The 27,551-nt window shown below is 37.6% G+C and overlaps 1 protein-coding gene across 9 annotated transcripts in view; it reads right to left on the bottom strand.

Moving 5' to 3' along the window:
• Positions 1 to 24,748, bottom strand: part of ATP6V1C1 (ATPase H+ transporting V1 subunit C1) — a 52,019-nt gene extending 27,271 nt beyond the window's left edge. Inside the window, exons 1-6 of one of the 9 annotated variants that reach the window (XM_074200879.1) lie at positions 24,612 to 24,748; positions 23,970 to 24,062; positions 8,762 to 9,012; positions 8,021 to 8,065; positions 7,229 to 7,283; positions 979 to 1,146 (exon numbers count right to left, since the gene is read on the bottom strand). In XM_074200879.1, the coding sequence (XP_074056980.1) occupies positions 979 to 1,110 (132 nt within the window). In that variant the 5' untranslated portion in view covers positions 1,111 to 1,146; positions 7,229 to 7,283; positions 8,021 to 8,065; ... (1 more) ...; positions 23,970 to 24,062; positions 24,612 to 24,748. The other 8 variants (XM_074200882.1, XM_074200880.1, XM_074200886.1 and 5 more) reach the window with 8 other exon arrangements.
• Between the last annotated feature and the right edge of the window lie 2,803 nt (positions 24,749 to 27,551).

The following is a 27,551-nucleotide window of genomic DNA, read 5'->3' as shown; positions in this document are numbered from 1 at the left end:
TATGATCCTATGAGATTTTCATTACAAAACATCAAAAAATTATAAATACATCAAATGTTTTCATTAGACTCTCATCGTTCTATCCTTCCAATTTTAAACAAAGAAAGATATTAAAAGAATAATAAAAACATTTGATTTCAGGGCTCTACTTCTTCCCAGGAATGTCAATAATAGGTCAATTTATCTGAGATATCCACAAGTATATTAGCTGTAGAAGAGAATTTAGATGCAGACAGCTATATATAAAACTGAACATAAGTCAGAGTATGAAAAGTAAAGCAGAAAAACAAGTTCAGAATACTTAATTATGCAGCAATCGCATCTACTCACACTTCAACATAATTTTAAAAAGTAAAATATATAACTAATATTGTCAAAAATGTAGGAAAATTCCAAGTCTTTCAAGAATTGCCTGAATAGGGAATTAAATTCTCGTGTGTGCTTTAATTCCCAAAAATGCAGTTATCTTTTATCTATTATAAGTTCTAATGAATACTACTAGTGTTTTCTGGATTTCCTAATAGTGAAGAAATCAAATACTAAAATGCCTACAATAGATACTTCAGAAAATGAAGTACCTGGAACTGCACATTAAGGAATACTAAACTTTCCTACCCATGCACTCTATCCCCTATGGCTTTGTCATCTGTCTTTTGCAGCTGATCCATCATGAGCTATTTCTTCCCTTCCCTATTAGAATATTCGCTTCTTGATAGTAAGATTTGGTCTTTCTATTTGAGTCCACTATATTTTGGCAAAAAAAGCTTTTAATGAAAGGTTTGGGGTTTTTTTAGGTTTTTGCAAGGCAAATGGGGTTAAGTGGCTTGCCCAAGGCCACACAGCTAGGTAATTATTAAGTGTCTGAGACCAGATTTGAACCCAGGTACTCCTGACTCCAGAGCTGGTGCTTTATCCACTGCGCCACCCAGCCACCCCTAATGAAAGTTTTTAAATGCATACATTCATTCATTCATTTACCTTTAAGTCAGGAATGTTGAACTTGGAATTAACAGAGAGATTATTACTTTTGGTCGTTGCTGCGTGTAGTTTCTCCCATGTTTGCTGGCATGTTTTCTCCCCAGGAGCCGATATAAGCCAGAACTCACTCATGCTTATAAGGAATTTTTCCAGAAATAAGATTTGATACTGAAATAGAAAAAAGACAATCAAATCATAAAATTTATTTCTAAATTATATCAGTTTCATAGTGTAACAACTTCATAGTCTGAATCTGAATATATACAAAAGGTCAATACCTCCAAAAAAATAAATGGTGATTAAATTTATGCCCCAAGAAAGAATTCTATTAAAAAAAATAGGTTAAGTATAAAATGAAAGATCAAAAAAGTAAAGGTACAATTTTATGAAACAACAAAATTTCCTATATGGGAAACTACACCAAAATAATATTCATATATATATATATATATATATATATACACATTTATATATGTATTCACACTTATATACATAATTATAACACATATTTGAGAAATCATTATCATAGACCAAGAGATCTGCAAAAGGTTCAAAAGTCAATTAGTCCAATACTTTCATCCTATAGATGAGGAAACAAGCCCAGAGGTAAAGTAACTTATCCAAGGTCACTTATTTAGCTTTATTAGCAGCAAAGAATTTCCTGACTTTAAGTTTATTGCACTTTGCACTAATACTAATATTTAGATATTAATACTAATAATTAGAAATACTAATCTGGCCCCTTCCTACCTTTCTAGTCTTCTTAAACCTAACTCCCTGACATAAATTGAGATCCAGTGACACTAGCTGTATATTTTCACTATCCTCCATACCTATAATTGCCTCCCTCCTTATCTCCACCTTCCAGCTTCTCTAGTTTCAAGTTCTAGCTAAAATCCCACCTTTGTCAGGAAGACTTTTCCAGTTTCTCTTAAATGTTAGTGCCTTTCCTCTAGCTGTTTGGGGCAGCTAGGTGGCTCAGTAGATAGAGTACTGAGCTTCGAGTCAGGAAGACTCATCCTCATGAGTTCAAATCCAGCTTAAGACTCAGAGAGCAGACTGTATAAGTCTGGGCAAGTATCTTAAATCTGTTAAGATCAGTTTCCTCTCCATAAAATGAACTGTACAAAGAAATGGCAAACCACTGAGGCTATGAAGAGTCAAGACACAACTGAAACAACATTGTTGTCAACAATACAGCTGTTTGTGTACTGTCTCCCCCATTACTGAGAACAAGAACTGGTTTTGCCTTTTTCATATACATACATACATATATATATATATATATATATATATATATATATATATGTTTCTAGCACTGATCACAGTCTCTGCAAAAGAGTATGCACTCAATAAATGTTTGCTAACTTGACTTTAATTCTTCTAAGGGTTGACTAAGGTTTTTTTTCCCCAGAGGAAGAATTAGTTATTTGAAAATACAAGAAGTTAAAAAATGATATTCAGAATAAATCTCCTTTTGCCCTGCCCTAGAATTCAATTCTGAGAGCCACATTTTAGGGAAGACACTGAAGGGAATCTAGGTAGCAACCAGGATGGAGAGGGAATGGGAGTTAATGCCATATGAAGACTAGTAAAAGGAAGCAATTATCTTTAGTCTGGAGAAGACAGTTTAGGCAGGGATATATATTTGATGTCATTCATGGATTGTAGTATATAGTATTGGGATTAGATTTGCTTTGTTTGAACCCAAGCAATGGGAGGAAAAGCAGCAAATAGTACAGAAGCATATTTCACCCTGATATAAGAAGAAAACAATTAGAGCTTAGGAATTTAGTAATTTCAAGCTCACTAGACATCTCTTTAATGTTAATTGATTATTAAACAAAAATACTCAAAAATGCAAATATTTCAACATACAAACAAAAAAATGGCACTATAAATAAAACTAAACTTGTTATGTATGGGGGGGGGGGTTAAGTATACACTAAATCAAATAACAGTGACAAAATTTCCTTTTCCATATCCCATTCTGAACTTTGGAAAATTTCAAAAAGAGGACAGGTAACATTGTAGTTAGAAAAGCTGTAGAGGAACTTGCTAGATGTGTATTGGAATAAATAATTTCTAAATACTTTCCAACTCTCAGATTCTATGATTCTAAGTAAGGCTCACTATCCAGTTGGTACTACATTTAAAAAAACTCAATGATTCTTAAATTCAAACAATGACTAAAATGTTAAAAATGCAATTTTTCCAAAAGTGGAAATTATTTGTTGCACTCAGCTATTGTAGGAAGTGTGTCAAATTTTTTTTTAAGTTCTGGAAATGTTATTTTTTTCTTGGGGGGGCAGGGGACAAAGGGAAGAAAAGAAAGAGGATTAGTAGATTTATATAGGACATGACTTTATCAGATAAGTATATATATCTCCACTCTCTTATGTAACTAGTAAATCCAGAAAGATGAAAGCTCTAGTTTTCCCTTCTAAGACTCTGCCTATGTTTCTACCTTCCAACCCGATCTACCTGAACTCTATTTTTTGCAAGAGGTGAGAACAGGTGAGAAAATTCTCAGGACTTCTCCCTTTGCTTTAGCTGGGGAATCTACTTAATAAGATAATTTTGGTTATTCTCCCACACTCTCTCATTCTAGAGTATGAACTTCCTTTTCTCTTTCTCGTTTAACTTATCCAGCACTTTGTAACCCTATGATAATATAAATAACAATTAGTATTATATTCTACTTAGTTGCATACTTGCACTATTAATCCTATGAAATTTTTATCTCCTTAGAGACAGATGTTATCTTACTCATCCATAAATAAAATGAGATAACATGAATATAAAATGCATTGCCAATTTTAAAGCACAATATAATTAACAACTATTATTATTATTCTTCTAGCTAATTCAGTGTTTTATACAGAATAAATCTAAGATCCTCAAAGTCTGACACCAAATAAACTAAAAGATCCTAAACTCAAGATCTCCCCAAGAAGTAAGACTCCTTTTTCCTCGACCAAAACAATTGCTCTTTCCCTAGGAATCTAAGATTCAAATGTTAGTGCTAGAAGAAGCCCAGGATCATCTTTTGTTTTTAAACTATTTGATTTTACTAATGAAGAAACTAAGGCTCGGAGATTTGTCTGAGATAAAATAGTTAAAGAGTAAAAACCAAGACGAGAATTCAAGTTTCTAATTTCTAAGTCTGATGCTCTTCCCCATACAAAATTTCTTCTAGAACCTATCCCCCACATTACACCACCCTTCAAAGGGTCAACTTATTCTAAAACAAGTCACAAATATGGTCGTTTCCATAGAGGTTATGAATTTTCTCCTTAACTGTGAAACGAGTGCTCTTGTTTTTTTTTCTGAAAATGCTCTACTCCCTTAATTTCAATAGACATTAATGCTAAATATTTAAAATCTGCAGAGCACTGTATATATCTGACTATGGGAATATTATAACTATTAATAAATTAATAACAAAAATTAATAAAAGTGATTGCTGTCAATCTCATGGAAGAGGAGACAAATACAAATGACTATAATAAAAAATAAAACAAAGGGAATACACATTTACAAAAGAGCAGCTGTATTTTCCAATTGCTAGGGGGAAAATTGCTCAAAAATCATCAAAGAAATGAATATTAAAACAGAAATACCATGTATAAAATTGCCCACACTAACAAAAATCAACAAAATCAACAAACTTCAGCACTTGCTCACAGAATTTCTGGAGAGTAATCTGGCAATTCACAGCAAGAGTTCTAATGATCATTCCTAACAATTCCATTACTTGGCGTGTGCCTTAAGAAATTATCAAAAAGAAAAAAGATTGCTTTTTATATAGCATTATCTGAAAAATTAGAAACAACCTTTAACGTCCTTTCTGGCTCAAGCATTCTGGGATTAAATGAAGAAAGCAGAATTAGAGGATGAATATATGCACCTCAACCTTAATCATCTAAATGGAAAATATATGCAAAGGAGGAATCACAAGGGAAGGAAAAATTGATAAATTTACATATGTATGTATGTGCATGCACATGAATGTATGTTAAAGGTCTTTCTAAAAAATTTATTTGTGACTAATAATGACTAATATTTCTACAGCACTTTGAGGTTTTCAAAAGGCTTATGCCTGGTAATAATTCCAGGTCCAAGGAGAAAATTCATTATTAACAAATAGGGGAGGGGCTAAGATAAAATCTTTGTCCCAAAAGAAAACAGCACTTGAGGCAAACTTTAAAATTATCAACAAGATTAAAATATGGAGGTCAAGTTTTTTGTGTTTTTTTTTGGGGGGGGAGAAATCCCAATATAGGAAACAGAGTAGATAAAAGCACAGCAGTCTGGGATAAGGAATATAAATGGAAATCTACAAAAGAGAGTGGAGTGGAGAAAATCTTGAATTCCAGAGAACAGAGTTTGAATTTTATTTAGCTTACAAAGACTCTGAAAAGAAAAAAGTAAGGATTTCATGAGATTCATGAATAAAGAATTTTATTCAATAGGGTGAAGAATAGTTTATAACTCAAAAAAAGTAGAAATGTTTAGGTGTTAAAACTGTTCAAGTAGGTAACACTAAAGGTTTGCAATAGAATGGTAAACAGTGGAAATAAAAGTGACTTTCTTGCTGATTGACCATCATAGACAATATTACAACTCATATCTCTAGTACCTATACCAACTTATAGTGATGCCTAGAACAAACTCCTCATTTCTATCTCACAGAATATCTATATTCCTTTAAATCTCAATTCATATTATCACCTAAATGAAGCCTTTTCTGATCCTGCCCAAACTGTCTTTTATTCTGAGTATTTTTACACGTATACCTGTCTGATCAAAAAGAATAAAAACTTATAGGGCGGCTAGGTGGCGCAGTGGATAGAGCACTAGCCCTGGAGTCAGGAGTACCTGAGTTCAAATCCAACCTCAGACACTTAATAATTACCTAGCTGTGTGGCCTTGGGCAAGCCACTTAACCCCATTGCCTTGAAAAATCTAAAAAAAAAAAAAAAAAAAAAGGATATAAACTTTTCTGGGCAGCTAGATAGAGTACCAGCCCTAGAGTCAGGAGGACCTGAATTCAAATCCAACCTCAGACACTTAATAATTGCCCAGCTGTGTGACCTTGGGTAACTCACTCTTAACTCCATTGCCTTGAATAAATAAAATTTCTTAAAAAATAATTACTTAGCTATGTGACCTTAGGCAAGTCACTTAATCCCACTGCCTTGCTGAGAGAGAGAGAGAGAGAGAGAGAGAGAGAGAGAGAGAGAGAGAGAGAGAGAGAGAGAGAGAGAGCCAGGAACTATTTAATCTTTTTCTTTGTATTGCCAGCACTGAGTAATTCCCTATTTCCCTATTACTGTCAAGAGCAAAACCACCCTCCTTCCAGTCAACCAAGCCCTCAAGTTTGGCACCATTTTCAATTCCTCACTCATACTCACCCCATATAGCCAATTCAATGATAAGCTTGACAATTCTACCCTTACATTTCTCCATCTTTCCACTCAACATAGCGACTGCTGTAACTTAGGACCTCATCAACTCATTACAGCCTTCTAATTGGCTTCTCCATCTCAAGTCTATCCCCACTGATTCATCCTCCAATTATCCGCCAAAGTGATTTTTATAAAATGTAGTCTGTCTGTCTATCTGTCTCTCTCTCTCTCAACTCCCACTTTGCTCCCTTCAAGACTCAGTTTTGGGGCGGCTAGGTGGCGCAGTGGATAGAGCACCAGCCCTGGAGTCAGGAGTACCTGAGTTCAAATCTGGCCTCAGATACTTAATAATTACCTAGCTGTGTGGCCTTGGGCAAGCCACTTAGCCCCATTTGCCTTGCAAAAATCTAAAAACAAAAACAAAAAAAAAAAGACTTAGTTTCTAAATAACTGGAAAAATGTCACATGCTCATGGCTGTCAAGCTAATATAATAATTCTACCCAAATTAAATTGCTTATTCAGTGCCAGATCAATCAAACTACCAAACCAAAAAAAAAAATAGTAACAAATAGTAACAAAATTCATCTGGAGTAACCAAAGGGCAAGAATAGCAAGGGAACTGATGAAAAAATGTAAAGAAAGGTGGCCTAGCTCTACCAGATCTAAAACTGTACTATAAAGCAGCAGTCATCAAAACTGTACCAGGGTACTGGATCAGTGGATTAGGATAGGTTCAAAAGAAAATACAGGAACTGCTAGGTGGCAGAGTGGATAGAGCACCAGCCCTGGAGTCAGGAGGACTTGAGTTCAAATTTGGCCTCAGACACTTAATAATTACCTAGCTGTGTGGCCTTGAGCAAGTAAGTCACTTAACCCCATTGCCTTGTAAAAACCTAAAAAAAAAAAAAAAAAAAAAATGCTGTAAACAACTATAGAAATCTCTTTGACAAACCCAAAGACAGCCTCAGGTATAAGGACTCACTATTTGACAAAAATTGTTGGGAAAACTGGAAAATAGTATGGCAAAAACTAGGCACAGATCCACATCTCACACCCAATATCAAAAAAAAAAAAATTCTATCTGATCTATGGAAAAGGAATAAATTTATGACCAAACAAGAATTACAGCACATTATAAGCTGCAAATGAATGAGTTTGACTATATTAAATTAAAAAGGTTTTGCACTAATAAAATCAATGCTGCAAAAATTAGAAGAAAAGCAGAAAGCTAGGAAGCAATCTTCACAACCAGGAGTTCTGATAAAGGTCTCATTTCTAAAATATATAAAGAATTGCATCAAATTTATAGGGTCACAAGTCATTGCCCAATTGATAAATGGTCAAAGGATATGAAGAGAGTTTTCAAATGAAGAACTTAAAGCTATATATAAGCATATGAAAAAATGCTCCAAATCACTACTGATTAGAGAAATGCAAATTAAAACAACAATGAGGTATCATCTCATACCTATTAGATTAGCACAGATGAGAAAAAGGGAAGATGATCAATGTTGGAGAGGTTGTGAGAGGATTGGGACATTGATGTACTGATGGTGGAGTTGTGAACAGATCCAACCTTTCTGGGAAGCAATATGGAACTATGCCCAAACAGCAATAAAACTGCTCATACCTTTTGTCCCAGCAATTCCAATTCTAGGATTATATCCAGAAGAAACTGTAAAAAATGGAAAAAGTCCTAATGTTCCAAAATATTCACAGCAGTCCTTTTTGTAGTGGCAAAGAATTAGAAATTGAGGGGATGTTCCTCAACTGGGGAATGGCTAAACAAGTTATGGTATATGAATACTATGGAATATTATTGCTCTATAAGACCATAAATGGATTATGGACTATATTATCCCAACCAGAGAAAGAAAAACAAAATACACAGGAAAAAAAAACCCTACTGAATCTGATGAACACTTTATAAATATTATCTTTTATATATCTCTTTCCCTTAATCTTAATTCCTCATGCCAAAAATTACTAATTTGTAAATATGTTTAACAAAATATGCATGTAAAATGCTAACCTTACTGTTCCCAACTGAGGGGAGGGGGGGGTGGGAAGGGAGGATGGAAGGAAACTTTGTAACTTGGAAATATACATATACAAATGGATGAAAATAAATTTCAAACAAAAAGACTTAGCTTAAATCCTACTTTCTGTAAGATGTCTTTCCCACACATGCCCCCTCCCCCCAAGTGCCTGCCCTCTGGGATCATTTCCCATTTATAGTGCATATCTGCATGTAGGACAGGTAGGCAAGTAGAGTGGATAGAGCACTGGTCCTGGAGTCAGGAGGACCTGAGTTCAAACCTGACCACAGACTATCTGTGAGACCCTAGACAAGTCATTTAACCCTGATTACCTGGAATTCAGGGTCATTTCCTGTTGTCCTTTTTCATTTCTGACCACTGGACCCAGATAGCTCTGGAGGAGAAAGTGAAGCTGATGACTTAACACAGCACACTCTCTTCTTTGAGAATGAGGGACAAACAACAATAACAGCTGTTTCCATGTTATCTCCCCGTCAGACTATAAGCTACTTGAGGGCAGAGATAATGTTTTGCTTTTCTTTATATCTCCAGGGCTGAGCACAATTCCTGAACATTCTAAGGGCTGTAAAAAAAAAAAATTTGTTAAGTGATTGATCAAATGAGATAATATTTGCAAGTGACTTAATATAGTGCCATGTATACAGTAGACACTATATAAATGCCAACTCCCTTTCTTCCTCTTTCTTTTCCTTTAAGGACACCACACATGGGCTTAAAATGTTTTCTGATTAACTGATATAATCCATTGAATATGAAATCCTCTATTTGTGGAAGAAGGGAAGAATCTTAGTTAAACTGCAAGCTGCAATCATGCTTCCCACAATTGCTAGTTGAAGGTATGTGAGCCAAATTAATTACTTATGATAAATATAGGTCTCTTCTATTTTCTTCCCTACTGAACCTCACAATGAAGGGAGGATCAAGGAGTTCTAACCCTGAAAATATCCTTTGGCAGAAATATGAAGAAGGGAGAGAGAGATTTGAAAGCCATCTGCATAAAAAAGTTAGTTTAGGCATCAAGAGAAGTGAACAAAATTGTCAATTAAGAAAATATAAAAGAAAACTAATCAAACATATGAGATAACTGAAATGAAAGAGTAAGGAAGAGAACATGAAGACAAAGATGAAAGGAGAAAAGGAAGTATTCAGAAACAGAGGGAGAAAAAGGTACTGAGAAGAAGTGATCAAGAGAACTGAAAGCTGCAGGGGTCAAAGAGAAAAAAGAATAGGAAAAGCCCTCTGGATTTGACCAGCAAGAGGTCATAAATCATAGGAAGAAGAGTTTTAAAAGCATAACATGAATAGAAGTCAGTTTGCAAAGACCGAATTGGGTAACATAGAAGTAGAAACATGACAATAATCAAACCAAAATTACTTGGCATTGGTCAAAAACAGTAAATCAGAAAAGGCACATAAGCAAGCAAGAATCAGAAACTCAATAAACCTAAGAACATAAATGAAGGGCTGGGGGTGGAGGGAGAATCTTCATTCATTACAAACTACTGGGAAAAAACCAACAAAATTTGGCAAAAAGTATATTTAGTGATAACTAGGTGTCCAAGTGGATAAAATACAGGCCATGGAGTCAGGAGGACTTGAGTTCAGGGCAGCCTCAGACACTTAATACTTACTTAGCTGTGTGACCTTGGACAAGTCACTTAGCCCCATTCATTCCTTGCAAAAAAATGTTAAGTATATTTAAACTAGCAGCCTATATCACAAATGGATACTTTATATAAATTAGTTCTGAATGGATATTTAATATAAATATCTAAGTTTTTAAAAACTGGAAAAGTAGATGGAGATATCTTTCTTAACTATGACTAAAAGAGAATTTTTTTCTAAAAAAAAATTTTATGGATTGCCTGTTTTCATATTACCAACATTTCCCAATTAAAAAAAATTCAGCATAATCAAACACACTGAAAAGGTATAGCATTATAATCAGTATTGTAAAAACACAGTCTTCTATCTTAGCAAATAAAAAAGTGCCTTCTTCTCTTCTCTTTTTGGGGGACAGCCCACAAGGGAGTCGCCCAATAGCTGCTTCCAGAACTCTCAGCCCATGGAAAGTAAGGGAGTAGATGGAGACTGTCAAAGTCTCTCCTCTGGGGCATTACTCATATTCAGACTCTGGTCACAGCCTGGGCCCCTATACTGTCATAGAGCAGGGACCTTCCTCACAGTTCCAGGACAGAGGGATATACTTGTGGTCATACACAGACCAAAGCACAGGTAGGAAACCAGTCAGAACCTCCCATGTTAAGACCCTGAAGGAACTGAGGTCCTTGTGGGTAGGTGTCCCAATAATACTCAAAAGCAAAAGCTCAGGAAGCACCCCAAAACCAGGACATAGGCTGGGGAAATGAGTAAACAGAAAAAAAAAAAGGAACCTGACCATAGACAATTACTTTGGGTCCCATGGAGGATCAAAATACACACTCAGAAGATAAAAAAAAGTCCAAGCTTCTGCATCTAAAGACTCCAAGAAATATAGAAGTTGGGTTCAGACTATGACAGAGTTCAAAAAAAAGATTTTGAAAATCAAGTTAAGGGAAGAGGAAAATTGGGAAGAGGAAAAAAAACCCCATTAAATATGGTATGTGAGAGCAATGAAATATTATTGTCAAAAGAAAGAAATCATAAATGTAAAGAATTCAGAAAATCACAAGATGATTTATTTATATGAACTGATACAAAATGAAGTAAGCAGAACCAGGAAAATTATGCCACAAATGGAAAGAATAAAAGATCTACTACCACCTCCAACAACTGAATGTACAATGGCCACAGTTAATCTGGAGAAGAAATGAAAAAATATACTTCCTTTCCCTTTACTGCAAATGTCGAGGACTCTGAAGGCAGAATGTTTCACAGATTTCATAAACTTTCTGATATGGTAGGTATGTTGCTTAGGTTTGCTGAACTGTTTTTCTTTCTTTTTGAATCTTAGTTACATAGTAGTATTTCCTAGACGGAATAGCTTCCTGGTTATTTTTTGGGAAATTTAAATTTTCCTAATCCTAAAGTTGGGGTAAAAAAATGTGTTGCGGTGATAAACAATTACTGGTTTGGGGGCAGCTAAGTGGTGCAGTGGATAAAGCACCATCCCTGGAGTCAGGAGTACCTGAGTTCAAATGCAGCTTCAGACACTTAATAATTACCTAGTTGTATGACCTTGAGCAAGTCACTTAACCCCACAGCCTTGCAAAAAACAAAACAAACAAAAAAGCCAAACAATTACTGGTTTGAAATAATCCACTGACTTCAAATCAAAAACAAGAGGAGAGGGGGTGGCTAGGTGGCGCAGTGGATAAAGCACCGGACCTGGAGTCAGCAGTACCCGGGTTCAAATCCAGTCTCAGACACTTAATAATTACCTAGCTGTGTGGCCTTGGGAAGCCACTTTAACCTCATTTGCCTTGCAAAAACCTTAACAAAAAAAAAGAGGAGGAAAACCCTGAAAAATAGGTCAATATTGCCAGGAACTAAAACAGAAGAACATAGAAGAAAAGCAGTCAATATCTACTCAATCTGTCATGTTTGTAATTGTATCTGTTGCCATGTTATAAGTTTTTGTTTGCTGGAGCGGCTAGGTGGCGTAGTGGATAGAATACCAGTCCTGGAGTCAGGAGTACCTGAGTTCAAATCCAACCTCAGACACTTAGTAATTACCTAGCTGTGTGACCTTGGGCAAGCCACTTAACCCCACTGCCTTGCCAAAAATAAAAATAAAAAAAAATAAGTTTGTGTTTGTGACCCTGTCTGCTGCAAATGGTGAGTCATTCTTGCAAACAGATGTTAACAAGTTCGTATACAGAATATACTTCATACAAATACTATCAATGGTGTTTTAAGGAATAAGTTTTGGAAGCAAAATGAAGTCCTTAAAAAAATTGTTTGTGGGGGGTTAAGGATTAAGCCTCTGAGGAAAGAAGAAAATCAGTGAAGAGGGAAGGGTTTGGGGAAAAAGATGAGTTATGTTTTTAACTCTGAAATGTCTATGGGACAGTTGATTTGAGATAGCCAAAAGGCAATTGATGATATAAGACTGGAGGTTAGATAAGAGATTAGGGTTGGGTTTCAGATCAGAGAATTATCTGCCTGGAGATAATTGAAGGCTTAGGAGTTGAGATCAAAAAGTGAGATCTCTGAAGTCTGTTTTCCAAATCTTCTGTCAGATCACCTTTGTCTCCATGATCATCCTCCTCTCCCCACTGAGTTTTCATGACACTGCTCTCTCTTGGTCCTCTACTTGCTTGTCTGACTTTCCCTTCTCAGTCTCCTTAAGAATCTTCACCCAGGTCACACTCACCAACCCAAAACTGGGTCTTGGGCCCTCTTTTTTCCCTCCACTCTTCTTTTTTCCTCTTAGTGCTCTTATCAGTTCAATCTTGTCAAATGCAATCATAACATCTAGAAAGATGATGTTCAGGTCTACTCATCCAACTCTAAACCTCTCTGACCTCCAGTTTCAAAACACATCTCCAACTTCCTATTAGACATCTTGAATTAATGTACCAATGACATCTTAAACTCAACACATCCAAAATTAAACTCAATATCTTTCCTAATAAACCATTCCTTTTTCTAAACTCCCCTATATCATCAAGAGCACAACATCTTTCTAATCTCTCAGTCTGCAATTTAGGTGTCATCCTTCACTCATCACTCACTCTCCCCCCTTCACATCCAATCTGTTGTCAAGTTCTGTTGACTCTACCTTTGCACAGATACACCACCCACTTCTCTCCTCTGACACTGCAACCAAAGCCATCATCACCTTACATCTGGACTACTACAATAGCCTTTTGTTTGATTTCCCTGCCTAGCTGCTCTCCAATCCAATTCATTCTCTACTTAGTTGTCGAATTGATCTTCCTATAAAAAGCAGATCTAAGCATGTCATACATCACCCCCCCCCTTTACAATTCAGTCAGTTCATTAGATCCAAATTATCTCCAGGATCCAATATAAAATCATCAGCTTGACATTCAACTCCTTCATAAACTGGTTCATTTCTATCTTTCCAATCTTCTTACCACCTTTCTCCCTACCACATTCTATGTGATTTTACTAACAGTGACTTCCTTGCTCTTCCCAACAAGATACTCACTTCCATTTCCCAACTCCCAGTATTTTCAAGGCTGTCTCCAGTGTCTGTAATTCTCTCATCACTACTTCTTGGTTTCCTTCAAGTTCCCAACTAAAATTCTATTAGTTGATAAATGTGTATTCTGACTTCTTCAATGACCATGCCCAGGTCTCTACTTCTGCTTATACATCCCTAGTCTGACAGATAACAATATTAGTAACAGGTCAACTAATAATAACCCTACAATGGCCACTAAGTGTTCAAGAGAAAGGAAGAGTGAATCAATGCAGCAAACGGCATTGTTTTATTTTAAGAAATGGTCAGGGTGGGGCGGCTAGGTGGCATAGTGGATAGAGAACCGGCCTTGGAGTCAGGAGTACCTGAGTTCAAATCATGCCTCAGACACTTAATAATTACCTAGCTGTGTGGCCTTGGGCAAGCCACTTAACCCCATTTGCCTTGCAAAAAAAAAAAGAAAAAAGAAATGGTCACAACCACTCCTTCAGGCAACCATTACCCAGATCAGTCAGCAGTTACATCAAGACAAAATCCTTTCCCAGTAAAAAGATCATGATTCACTGAAGTCTCAGATGATGGTTAGCATTTTTTAGTAATCAAGTATTTTTAATTATTATATGTGCATTTTGTAGACATACTAGTATTAACAGACTACAAGATAGTATAAACATAACTTTTATATATACTGGGAAACAAAAAAAAATTGGCTGACTCACTTATTGCAGTGGTCTTGGAACCAAACCTACACTATCTCTGAGGTACACCTGGAGTTCTGTGAATGCTGTCTCCTTTATTAAATTGTGACCTCCTTAAGATCAGGGGCTTTTTAAAATCCCTTTCTTTTTATCCCTGGAACTTAGCATAATACCTGGCAGATAGTAAGTGCTTTAATGTTTATTGATTTGATCTATATGTCAGAACCTGTAATACTCTGTCCCATCTTCCCTCAACTGAGTATTTCTCCAAACTTTCCCTTTATCTGTTGATGGTACTTGGAAGCTGTCTCTTCCTTCTTCCTCAGTTTGGGAATTCATCACCTTAACCTGGACTATTAAAAAAAAAACAGCCTTCCCTTTAGTTTCCCTGCCTCCAATTCTCCTTTCCAATCCATCCTTAATCATTGTAAATCCCTGAATCACAGATCCACCCACCTCCCCTATTCCTCCAGTTCAAATATCTTCCACATAAAATCCTCACCAGTCAATTACTGAGTTGTCCATTTTAAGCCCTCCATTTCCAGCTTTATTATTCCTCTCTATCTAGTTCTATCTGGTCTGCTAACTGCTCCAAATATCTGACCTCCATGCATTTTTTCATAAGTGACCCCAAATTCCTAAAATCCATACTCCCTCCTCACCTCTCAAAATGTTTGACATTTCTCCAAGCACAGAAAGGGGGTTTCTCCACCCTGCAGTTATTTTATGAACATTCTCCTTCTCAAAATTACTTTGTATATATATTTTGAATTTATTCATTTTTGTAGACTAACTTGACTAAAAGGCAAATTCATGAAGGTCAGGCCTGTTTCTTTTTTGTCTTTGAATGTACATAGGAGGTGCTTAAATGTGTGTTGAATTAAAACCAAAGAGTGGAAATATCAACCAAGCTTCTATAGAAAACAAAAAAGCATCACAGGTTTGACATGTAGGCTGAATTTTTCTTATAGAGGGTTCAACAGACACAAGAGGTAAGATGCTGAGAGAAATGGGTACTGAGGACAAGTCAAAAGAACCACCATCATTAACTGAATGTTCTCTGACAAAGTGTTTTTTATATATAAGATATGTGTTTCACTCTGTAGTTTCTTAATGAGATCCTACATACTAGCTTTAAGTATGCAGAGTGTTTAAAAAGTTTAAAAGCAAATACTGATCAAGCCAAAAGTTGAGAAGTTAAAAAGAACACTAGGCAAAGCTATCAGACTATATCAAATGCTAATTTACTTTAAAAGTTCATCCCATGAGAATTATCTACTTTATAAGCTACTTTGCAGACAAAAAATATGAAATGAAAATACAAGTTATGACATAATTATCTCTTTTCACAAGCTAAAAAACTTAGGCTCAGAGAAGTTTAATGACTACCACATGGCTATTGTGGCAGAAATAAAAACTTCAAAATCAATCTAAGTGAGCCAGGTACTGGTGACACAGACAAAAATGACATAGCTTCTGCCCTGAACAAGTACATTATACAAGAAAGAACACATACATAAATAAGTATAAACAAACTATTTTAAAAGTTAAGTTTATGGAAGAAAATTAACAACTAGAAGGAATAAGAAGTGCCACAAGTGCCACTTGGGAAATTTAAAGAAGAGAAGATTTGATTCAGGTCAAAGAGCTGGCCAGGAAAAAAAGCCTAAGAGTGCAGAAAGGGGCATAATGTATAAAAATGTTTAAAAGGTAGGTTGTAGGGGCAGCTAGGTGGCGCAGTGGATAAAGCACCGGGCCTGGAGTCAGGAGTCCCTGGGTTCAAATCCAGCCTCAGACACTTAATAATTACCTAGCTGTGTGGCCTTGGGCAAACCACTTAACCCCATTTGCCTTGCAAAAACCTTTTAAAAAGAAAAAAGGTAGGTTGTAAAGGGCTTAAAAGCTAAAATGAGGGACTTCTATTTGATCCTGGAGGAAGAGGAAGCTATAGGAGATTAATGAGTAGAGGAAATAATATGTTCAGAACTGTACTTTAAGAAAATCCCTTCAGCAGAGGGTAAAGGACTGACTAATGAGAGATACTTGAGAGGCAGGGAGCTAAATTATAAGACCAGTGCAATAATAATACAGGCAAAAGGTGCTGAACTAAGGGTAGTTATTTGAGTAGAAAGAACTTAGTTATTTGAGTAGAAAGAAAAAAAAAGGGTAAGGTATTGTGAGGCTAGATAACAAAATTTGTCAATTAACTCATAAGTGTAGTGAGGAAAATTGTGGAGTAAAAAAAACCAAACCAAATCAATTAGGCTGCAAACCAAGGGAACTGGAAGGCCTGTGGTACCCACTATTAATATAAGGAGGTTTGGGATGGGGGAAAGTGAATTTGAAGGGAAAGATAATGGAAGCATTTGTTTAGACATATGGAGTTTGAGAAGCTGAAGGGACATCCAATTTTAGATATCTATTAGACTGCTAGAAATACAAGAATGGAGCTCAACAGAGACTGGGGGGGATCTGCATATGATTAATAATTAAACCCATAAGAACTGATGCAATCACCAAAATAGAAAGGGAGAAAAGAAGGTCCAGGATAAAATCTTAGGGCACACCTAGAGTCAGGGATACAATATGAAGAATGAACCATCAAAGAAGATTGAGAAGGAATAGTCATATGAGTAGGAGAACCAAGAGAGGCTGGTGTCATGAAATCCTAGAGAGGAAAAAGCACCAAGGAAAAGTGTTGTCAACAGTGTCAAATGCTGAAGAGAGATTGAAAAGGTTGAGGAGTGAGAAAAGCTGTTAGATTTGGCAATTAAGAAATCATTTCTAACTTTAGAGAGAACAGTTTCATTTGAGTAAGGAGGCTAGAAAGGGTTTAAGTAAGACTGACAGAAGTATAGACAATAGACATAGACTGCTTTTCTTAAAGTTTGGCTATAAAAAGGAACATAAAGTGCAGTAATTTGAAAGGGGTGGTAGATGTTTTTTTCCAGATTTAGGAGATATTGGTCTGGCAGTGGAAAAAGGAACTAGTGTATAAAAAAGGATGAAAATGGGATAAGTGAAAGGGTGAAAAAGTGGGAAAAAAATGAGATGAGATCAAGGATGCATATAGAGAGGTTGGTTTTAGAATTTAGTATTATATCTTTATTTGAGACTAGTGTAGCCAATCAGGGATGATATCAAAGCTTCTGAAATGAAGAAAAGGTCAGAAGAAAGAACTCAAGGCAAATGGTCTCTTCTCAACAAAATATGAAGTGAAGTACTCAATTCAAAGAGGGAAAGGGAATGATGAGAGGTTTAAGGAAAATTGAGAAGACTTAGAACAGACTCTGAGAAGAATGAAATTGAGAACAAGTAAAAACTCCATCTTGCTGCAGTGAGGGCTCAGTTAAGTTTAGATAATAAATCTGTAGTTTTCTTCCAGTTCTATTTAGCATGCAAGAGTAGGAGTGTGTAGAGATGAGTAAACATAATCCAGGGTCCAAGTTTGCCAAGATATGGGCATCAAAAAGTAGAACTGGTTAACTATAGGAACAAGTTTGAAAAGGGAAGTAAGTGATGTTAGATGAAGGATCACAGCCTACAAGAACACTGAGGGATGAAGAGGTTAGAAGTCCCAGAGAAGACAAAAAACAGTTTTAGTACACCAGTCCAGAGGCCTCATAATGAACATGCTACTCCATCTTCTGATACATCAGGCAGGTGATGTTATGAGAAGCAAGTGAACTGAATTTGAAGGGATACTGTGCTAAGTCACCAGCCTCACTTTCTCCTCCAGAGCCATCTAAGGTAGAGATATGAATCAAGATGACAGAGAACGTCCTGGATGAGATATGTTAAGCAATTTGCCCGAAATCATACAGCAAAGGACAAGTGTCTGAGGCCAAATTTGAACTCAGACCCTCCTGATTCTAGGACTACTTCACCACCTAGCTGCCCACCTAGCTGATAGATGAGGTGATGGAATCAGGGTGTAAATTCACATTTTCTTTTTTCAAATTTGCTCAGTGTTCTATTACTATAAAAATTTCTGAAAGGGGTTTCATTTTTCTTGTGGATTGTTAAAATTTTTAATTTAAAAAAGAATAAGTCTAGGAAGGTTAAGACATAGGGACAGACAGAATGATAAGAGGAAATAAGAGTTCAGAATTTTGAAGGACTAAACCCTCAAAGGTGATGATGAGAACAAGGCCATCACTATGGTGTTGGGTACTGTCAAATTCAAGTGAAGGAAAGAAAATGGAAAAGAATGAAGAACTGAGAAGTTAGAATATCTGAATGGACATCAGCATATCCAACAAAAGGGCAGGAAATGAACTGGAGATAAGATTGTCAAAAGGTATGGAACTCCATGCTAATCCTGTTAACCTCACCTATAGAAAAATCTTATTATTTGAACCACAAAGCTACTATAAATGAATTAGTCAAGAGAGGCGCCTTTTCCTCAATATTATATATCTAAAACTCGGAAAAGGACAACAGTAAATGTCAAAAATCTTAATAAAAGAAATGAATGTAATAGGCAAGGTATTAGTATGGCTCCACAACAATTCCATTTCTACAGGAATCTAGTATCACCTTTCACTAATATGCCTAAATGATTTATTATTTAATTTTATTATTACAAAGAACCAAACAGAATTGTTAACTCTTTCTAAATTTCAAGACCTTCATTGGTATACTTTTAAAATAACATTTTCCCAAAGTATAGCTACTTCTTCATTTTCATGCCTTCTGTTTGCAAATGCTCAAAAAACATTGTGGTTTCACCTGCTAGCAAATCAACCAATCTTGGTGAGATATAAAAGACTGAACAATTAAACTATGAAATGAAGATGAATAATTTTGCTTTTCCCAGGAAATTAACAAAGCATAACTACATGATTTCTGGAAAGCAAAACACTGAATCACAGATGCCAAACAAAATGGCAGCTGAATTTATAAGAGAACTATGCCAAGATTAGTTTGGAGTCCAAAAGGATCTTATTCAATCTCAGATTTGCTTTATTTACCCAGATAACTGCTGTTCTCACCACCTAGATATTTTAACTATTTCTTTGCAAAGGGGGAATTGCAGAAGAGGGGTTGGAAACTACATAGTTGTAACTGCTCCAAAAGCTTGGATCTTAACAGCTTAATTCCCTTGAAAGCTTTCATGTCAATTAGTATCCATGCATGCATGGTCACAAATTTTCTAAGCTTCAGATTTCTCATCTTTAAAATGGAAAGAATACCTATATCATTTACCTCAAAGGATTACAGTTAGGATCAAATGATCTGATTCACACACGTAAAGAATTTTTCAAATGTTATATAAATGAGTTAGTATTACAGTTTTGATTCCTTCCTGCTGAAAGACTGGGTGTTACAACAGAAAGAGCACTCTCTGGCTTCAGAGTTAGAAGATATGGATACAAATATGCTAACTCTATCACTGGCATGACTTGGAACAAGTCAGGTAACTGCTTAGCCCCAGTTTTCATGTCATGAGTGGGGTTAGACTAGATAGGCTTGAAGGTACCTTTCCCTTGGATGATCCTAGGAACAGAATAAACCTTTTGGTTCTTACAGCCTCATTATTCAATCTCTTGGCCAGGTCTGTTTACTTTGTACTTCCTTCCTAGACTGTTTTTTGGGGTTTTTTTTTAGATTTTGCAAGGCAATGGGGTTAAGTGGCTTGCCCAAGGCCACACGGCTAGGTAATTATTAAGTGTCTGAGGTCGGATTTGAACCCAGGTACTCCTGACTCCAAGACCGGTGCTCTATCCACTGCGCCACCTAGCCACCCCCTAGACTGTTTTAATAAACATCTCCTTATTACTACAGTCCTGGATCTCCTATCTCTCCTATACCTAATATTTTGCCTAATCTCTCTCATAAGAAACAAGCTCCCTTTTGTTTTAAATGAATTCATTTACCATCTCCTCCAAAAAAGCTTTCCTTGATTAACTCGACCCATTCTTCACCAAAGCTTCCTTACTCCTCAATCAGGTTTACTTTAGAACTTCCAATTGCCACATTTCCCCTCTTGTCATACATTGCTAAATCAAAGGAACTGTCCCCATGTGGCTTTCCCGGTTTCACATGAGATTCCCAAAAGACTGCTTTATTTTCCCTCTAGGAATAGATAAGTTAACTAAAATGGAGTACAGAGCCTCATTTCACTGGTTAAGTGCTAAAAGCTAACACATTCCTGTATTACAAGCAGTGATATTATATGGTAAAAAAGAGCACCATTATCTGGTTACCTAGATTTGGGTCCCACTTTTACCTGAATAAGTCACAATCTCTCCAAACCTCAAATTTCTTCTTCTATAAAATAAGGATAATAATACCTGCACTATCTACCAAACAGGGTTGTTGCAATTAAAATGAGAAAAACACTGACTCATATTCACAAGGTATTTTAATATTTACAAAGTGCTTAAAATACATTTACGTGATTCATATAACAACCCTGTGGAGATAGTGCCTATATATTATTCCCATTTTAGAGATAAGGAAATGGAGGCTCAGAGAAATTAAGCAGTTCACCTAGGGTCACACAGAGACTATCAGTGGCAAGAGTGAAATCAAAATCTTCCCTACTTCCAAGTCCGATGCTTTCTGCACTACACCATGCTATTTTTCACAGATGTGTGTGAAGCACCTTTTACAAGCTATCTCTTATATACATTCATGATTATTTAACAACTTGCCCAGAGTAATCAGTCAAGAAGTTTTTAATAAATGTTTACCCTATTTCAGATAATGCACTAGGACCAGGATACAAGAGAAAAAATTGAAATAGCTCCTAACATGTTAACATGTTAAGGGGAGGCAAAATAGGGGAGACAGCATGTACATACATACAAATATAAGGCAATTTCAGAGAAAAAGAATGAGTCAGTGAATGTCTGACTCTCCTGTTTTTGTATGGCCTCTGACCTAAAGATGGTTTTTACATTTTTTAAATAAAAAAAATTAACAGTTTAAAAAGTTTACAAATTTTACAAATTAAATAAAATTTAATTTTCAAATGTTTGACATAATCATAAAACTTTAAGATGTAAAAAATCATTCTTTGTTCAAAAGCTGTACAAAAACAGGCTACATCTGTAGTTTGTTGATCCCTGCCTAGGACATCCACAAAAATTTCAAACAGTCCCACCTACTGGTAACCCAAAACATCACTGATACAGACTCTGAAATGCAAGCCAATTTTTAACTTAGAGAACCGAGTTGGAGACAGTAGTATCAACATTTTTTAAAATTGGCTGTGTACATGTAACTTCTCTTCATGCTCTTCTAATAACAAGTTAGCAAACCAATTATTAGATCTTACCAAAACAAGACAAAATGAAGTAGAAGTTGCATGACCTCAAACTGTAAATGAAATTAATAACATGCTGCTTTCTAGCTGTGGCACAAGGTACAATTGTAACAGAATAGCTTATTATGAATCATTTATCATAACTAAAGCATGCAGAAAGCATGATACTAGAGTGACTGCTACAAAATGAATATATAAAGATCAAATATATGTTGTTTTTATTATTTGATCCTTTTTAAATACTACCCTTCATGAGAAATCTCTTAATCTTTTTTTTAGTCCTTGCTCAGACTACTAATTTATTTAAACACTTCTGATGACGTGGATGACTTCATTTATTCTCAAGTAATGATTTCAGGAATTTCACAAAAATGAAATTTTTCATATTTCTTATTAAAATACATTCATTTTACACATCATGATAGTTTCTTTTGTATTCCTTATGTAAGGCCCTTACATATTCTTTATGCATTCAAGTGAAAAAATTTTAAAATGTTTTATTGGTTTATTAAACACTTGCTGATTTTTACTTTATAACCAATTGGTTGTATTTATTAAAGAAAAAATCTACTCCATATTTCGCAAGTATACTTTATTTACTCATATAATTTCAACCCAATTTCCCCCCAGAGTAGTTCTAATTGTGTATTTTTGAAATATAATTCCCCTTTGGCCTCCATAAAGAGGGGGGCACTTGTGTTCTTAGCGGGGGGGGGGGGGGGGGGGGGGGAAGAAGAATTCCCTAACAAAACAAATGAGAATTTTTGGTGAACTTGCTTGGCACTGCCAGGGATTTCAAATTTAACCCAGCAACCTAATTTTCCTACTTCCCCATAGTCAGCACTCTCCTAAACCCTGGATTTCCCCTCCGCCAATGGATATTCCTGGACCTCAACAAATTTTCCCTTGCCTAGAGTTTCTGGACTTATATCCTGCTGTATCCTCTTTTTTTAACATCTTTGGGAATTTATCATGGCTAGTAGAATAGCACTGCATAACACCCTTCACTGCTAAGTTGTCTTCATCACAGGATACTCTAGTTCAAAATTCTTCAATTAAAAGTCCAGTGATACTTGACTTAATTTTGCTGAACTGCTTTTTTCCTCCCTTCTTTTTATTCTCTTACAACAGATGGCCCCGTGGGTAGGGAAAAGGAGAAGGGCATACTTGGAAATAATTATGTAAAAACAAAAGCAAAGGACTGGACTTCAGGAAGAGAGCTGGGAGTTAACTATCAGTTGATTTAATGTGAAACAAAAGACAATAGGATTTGTCCTCTGGGTTCATGAGCTTCTAACAAAGAAAATCCCCAAAGGAAGCCATTCTAAGAACACTTAGTGACATTTTAGCCCAAGGTTTTTAGAGTTGAAAGGGATTCTAGATGTAAGCAAGTCACTGTAGAAAAGAGGAAATTGAGCGGCAGAGGGGTTAAGAGCACACTGAATGGGTATTGAGTAACAACTAGGACTTGAAACCAATTCTCTAACTCCAAATTCATCACTCTTATATTTGTGTGCACTTATACCTTCTAAGGAATTAAGAATTTTCATCTTCATATTCATAGTATATAAGCACAGTTAACCTGTACTTAGGCACTTTACAGGAGGAATTTGAATAGCAAATCTAGTGAGAGCAGAGTTAAGACTTCAAGAGATAGATATCAGGGAATTTAGGTCTGTTTATCAGGAGCATAAATTGTGTGAATGGGGATAATAAGTTAAAGCCGGTTAGAGCCAGATTTTTGGCTGCCTTTAATTAGAGGAGTGGAAGAGAATGCAAATTTATATCGACTTCTTTGTCCTAGGCCTGGAGCCTTATAAACACTTCACAAATACTATCTCATTTGTTGTTGTTGTTGTTGTTGTTATTATTATTATTATTCCCATTTTACAACAAAGGAAACTAAGGCAAACAGACTTGCCCAGGATCATACAGCTATATAGTATCTGAGGTTTTTTAGAGGTTTTAGAACTGAGGTTTTTCATGACTCCAGATCCAATGTTCTAACTACTGCACCACCTAGCCACCGCCAAAGTATCATTTGTATTTTATTTAATAAGCAACTAAGATGCTTTTCAGCAAAAAATATATAACCTCCTTGTGGTTGTTTTTAAATACCAGCAACTGGCATACCTTTAATAGACGCCTTTTGAATAAAGATTAGAACTTTATATTTAACCATTCTGACAGTGGTCTAACCACTAGAAGAGATTGGAGGCAGGGAGATCTGTTAAAATGTTACTCTAGTATTCTAAGGGTGTGGAAAGACAATCTCAACAAGGGTGATAGCAGTAAGTCAGTCGAGAATCATTTATTAACCATTTAGTAGTCGGTCCCAAGGACTGAGGATACAAAGCAAAACTGTACAGACAAGATTTATACAGTATAACGGAACACGATCCAAGGTGGGGAAGGGGTAGGACCGCCGAGAGACTTACTACACAAAGTGGGATTTGAACTGAGTCTTGAAGAAAGCCAGGCAGGTCAAAGTGGAGGCGAGAAGAAAGAGGAGTCCAGGTACAGGGGAGGAACTGAGAAAAACGCAAGATGTGAGAAAGACTGGTTAGGAAAACATTTCTGAGGCAGAATGAAGAGACGTGACGGCCAAAATGGCCCGGCTCGGGGCCGGGGCCCGGACGGGCTCGCGGCGCCTCTCGTTTTCCTTCCCCCCACTGCTCCCGAATTCACCCGTGACCCCGCACCCCCACCTGCAGCGCCCCAACCCTGACCTTGAGATCCAGGCCGGCCGGGCGCCCGCAGACCCCCGTGACCTCTGCCCCTCCCCCAATGGAAGGGCCCCGGCCCCCGGGGCCGGTCCAGGGCCAGCCTTCCGATCTCCCCCGCCCCCCGGCCGGGCTTCTGCAGACCTCGCATCGGCCGGCGGGCCCGGGGCCGAGTGGGGCCTAGAGCCGCGGGCCGGCGGGCGACGCACGGCCCCAGGCCGGGTGCTCCGCGGGGCGGCGGGCGAGGACGGGCGGAGCGACCCGCCCGGCGTCCCCCCCCCCCCGCCTGACAGCTTACGGAGCGCCCGGCCCGGCCCGCCGCGGTCCTCCCCGGCCGCCCGGCCGCCCATCACTCACCGGAAGCGCCGGCGGAGGCGGGAAAGCCAGGAGGCAGCGGCTCAGCTGTCCATCTCCCGGCTCCGGGCTTCCCTCAGCCCGAGCGGCGACCGACGCGGGTCACGTGCCGAGCCCGGCGAGTCAGCTGACCCCGCGGCGCCGGCCCACGTCGGCGCCCCGCCCCCGCGCTGCACGCCGCCGCGCCTGCGGCCCAGGCTGGGCGGGGCTTCCGGAGGGCCGAGCGCGCAGGCGCGGGCGGGCGGGAGGGAGGGAGGCGAAGGGGGGCCGGGGCCGAGGAGCCCGTGGGTTCCTGCTCCGTGCGCGGCGCCGTTGTGGTAGCGGCCTTTGTGGCCAAGCGCCCCCCTTCCGGAGCCCCCTCGGGGGAAGCCGCCTCGGAGACTCGGCTTGGGAACGGCGCGGCCAACCGTCGTCCGATGCCCCCGTGACCCCCTCCCGCAGCCCCCGGCCCGCGGGCGGGGAAGACCCCCTCCGTCCGCCGCGAGGCCTTCCCGCCCAGCTGTCGGAATGGCGGGAGCCGGGCCCTGCCCCACCCCCTTCCCTTTTCTTAATTGGATTGGGTCCGCTTGTGGGGCAATTGGAGGGCCGAGCGCTTGTCTCCTTTATACTGATGGGATTAAATTATAATACATATTATATAATTTCATATTATTATATAATATAATTCTAATTATGGGATCAAAAAACCAAATATACGGGTATAGCCAATCCACAAGCGTTAGGTGCCCACTAGAAGTTGGAGTTGATAATAAATAGCCTTCCATAAGGTTGACTTAAACTACTAATCAATTATTTTATCCTCTACATAATAAAAGTCCTCCTTAATAAAGTGTATCTTCCTCCAGGTACACATGGACTCCCTCTGGATCCAGCTCTTAGGACAGCAGCTGGCACAGTGGGACCTAAGAACTGTTTATTGAATTCACCCACATTTTGGCCCTCTCTGACCCCTACCACTTATTTAATAGAAAGACGTAAGTTCATACTTTGTATATTAAGGTGATGTAAATGATGTTAATAGTGCCCCTGTTTTCAAATTTGCCCTATTTGAAGTTATCGTTAATATGTGATACACTTAAGAGGATTCATTCATTCTACTCCAGGCCAATCCATAGCCTCATTTGTAAAATTATGAGCAGCAGCATCTTCTAAGTCTAGTATATACACTTTGCAAGTTAAATGCTTCTGTTTTCAATGATGTGGTAAGTGATCATGCTTTCTAATGGATCTTAGTTTGGGCAAGGATGAATTTAAAAAAAAAAGATAGTACTTATTTCTACTTTAAAACTTTACCCCTCTGCTTCAAAAAAAAAATAAATCTCTAGGGGTGGCTAGTTGGAGCACTGGCCCTGGAGTCAGGAGTACCTAAGTTCAAATCTGGCCTCAGACACTTAATAATTACCTAGCTGTGTGGCCTTGGGCAAGTCACTTAACCCTATTGCCTTGCAAAAACCTAAAAAGAAAACAACTAGTTTCTTTCAAGGTTTAGCTCAAATTCTTAGGGGAAGCCATTTCTGCCCCATCTCCTACTAATGCCTCTTCTCCATCCTTCCCCTAGTTAGATTATATTAATTTTGTATATATTTACTATATATATTTAAGAAATGAATATTCTCTGAGCCAGACCTTTACATATTCTCTGAGTCAGACCTCTACATCTTTCCATGAGATTCTAGGGGTACTTTCTGAGGGATTAGGGTGAATCTCCAAGGCACTTCCATTATATACTATCTATACTCTCCAGGAGGAAGACTCCCTGGCCTCTTTCTGCAGAATTGCTTTAATAAGTACTAAACTCAATGGCAAGTCCCTCCTTTCATTCTCCCCCTTGTTTGAAAATTTTGCTATCTTAAACAAATCAGCACAGATATATTTTGAACACATTACTTTTGTAATCCAGAGTAATGCTAGGATTCCCTAAAAAGTATAAGTTCTTTTACTTGCTTCCCCAGTGCCATACAAGGGTCTCAAAACAATTGAGATATGATTATATACAATGCCAATAGACAGATGGAAAGTACAGTTGTCCCCAAGTATAAGATTATGAAGATTCAACACAGAATATATCAAAAAGTTTATGAAAAATTACTGTTTATCAATACTCAATGACTTTCTTAGTGTTCAAAATAGCTTTACTCAACAAAAGAGAAAAAGACAAAGTCAGCTTCTTATCTTAGTATTTCTATAGAACTGCTCAGTCCATGTGGGGTTTTCTCCTTAGAATTTAAGTTTTGGGGGAAATCAGAAGTTTTTCTTCCCCTTACCCTGAGATGACAAGACAAATCACTGGTGCTTGCAAAGCAGCTCTGGGTCCTGGGCAGGGGAGGGGGAGGGGGGAGGCTGGGGCATACTTTTCCATTAGTCCATCCAGACTATGTGGGACTAAATCCCAGAGTGTGGACACTGTGATTTAGGGGGTCAAATAGAAGTCAGTCTGTCATCCTCTGATGAGAAACCAATTGCCAAAGGCATAATTCTCTCAGCACACAGAACTGTATATCTAGTATATGAACAAAATTTTCTGAGAGTCCTTTTCTACAGGGAACAAAACCAAAATTTTTCTGCCTATAATGAAAAAAAAAAATTCATTCAGTAAATTTTCCTCTGAAAGACACCCAAAATTTCCTCCTATGGATCTTTACCACTAGAATTCCCAATTTACCCAATAAAAGGACAAGTAGATTCAACAAAATTACAAATAAGAAAAAGGAATTAGCTATAATGAAACTGAATAGGCAAGCCTAACTATAAAACTGAAGTGCATAAGCACTTCATAATATACTAATTCTCTTTAAACACTGAAAAAAAGAACATCTCAACTACCTTCCATTATTTTAAGTAATTCAAGCTCTGTTACTCATATTTACCTCAATATCTTAATTTATACAGTATTCAGCAATATTACAAATATTAGTATTTAGATATTTAATATCAACAAATGCA

This window comes from Macrotis lagotis, chromosome X, assembly GCF_037893015.1.
Source record: "Macrotis lagotis isolate mMagLag1 chromosome X, bilby.v1.9.chrom.fasta, whole genome shotgun sequence".
NCBI classification, from domain to species: Eukaryota; Metazoa; Chordata; class Mammalia; order Peramelemorphia; family Peramelidae; genus Macrotis; species Macrotis lagotis.
The sequence above is the reverse complement of the archived record's forward strand: the minus strand, read 5'-3'. Positions and strand labels throughout refer to the sequence as shown.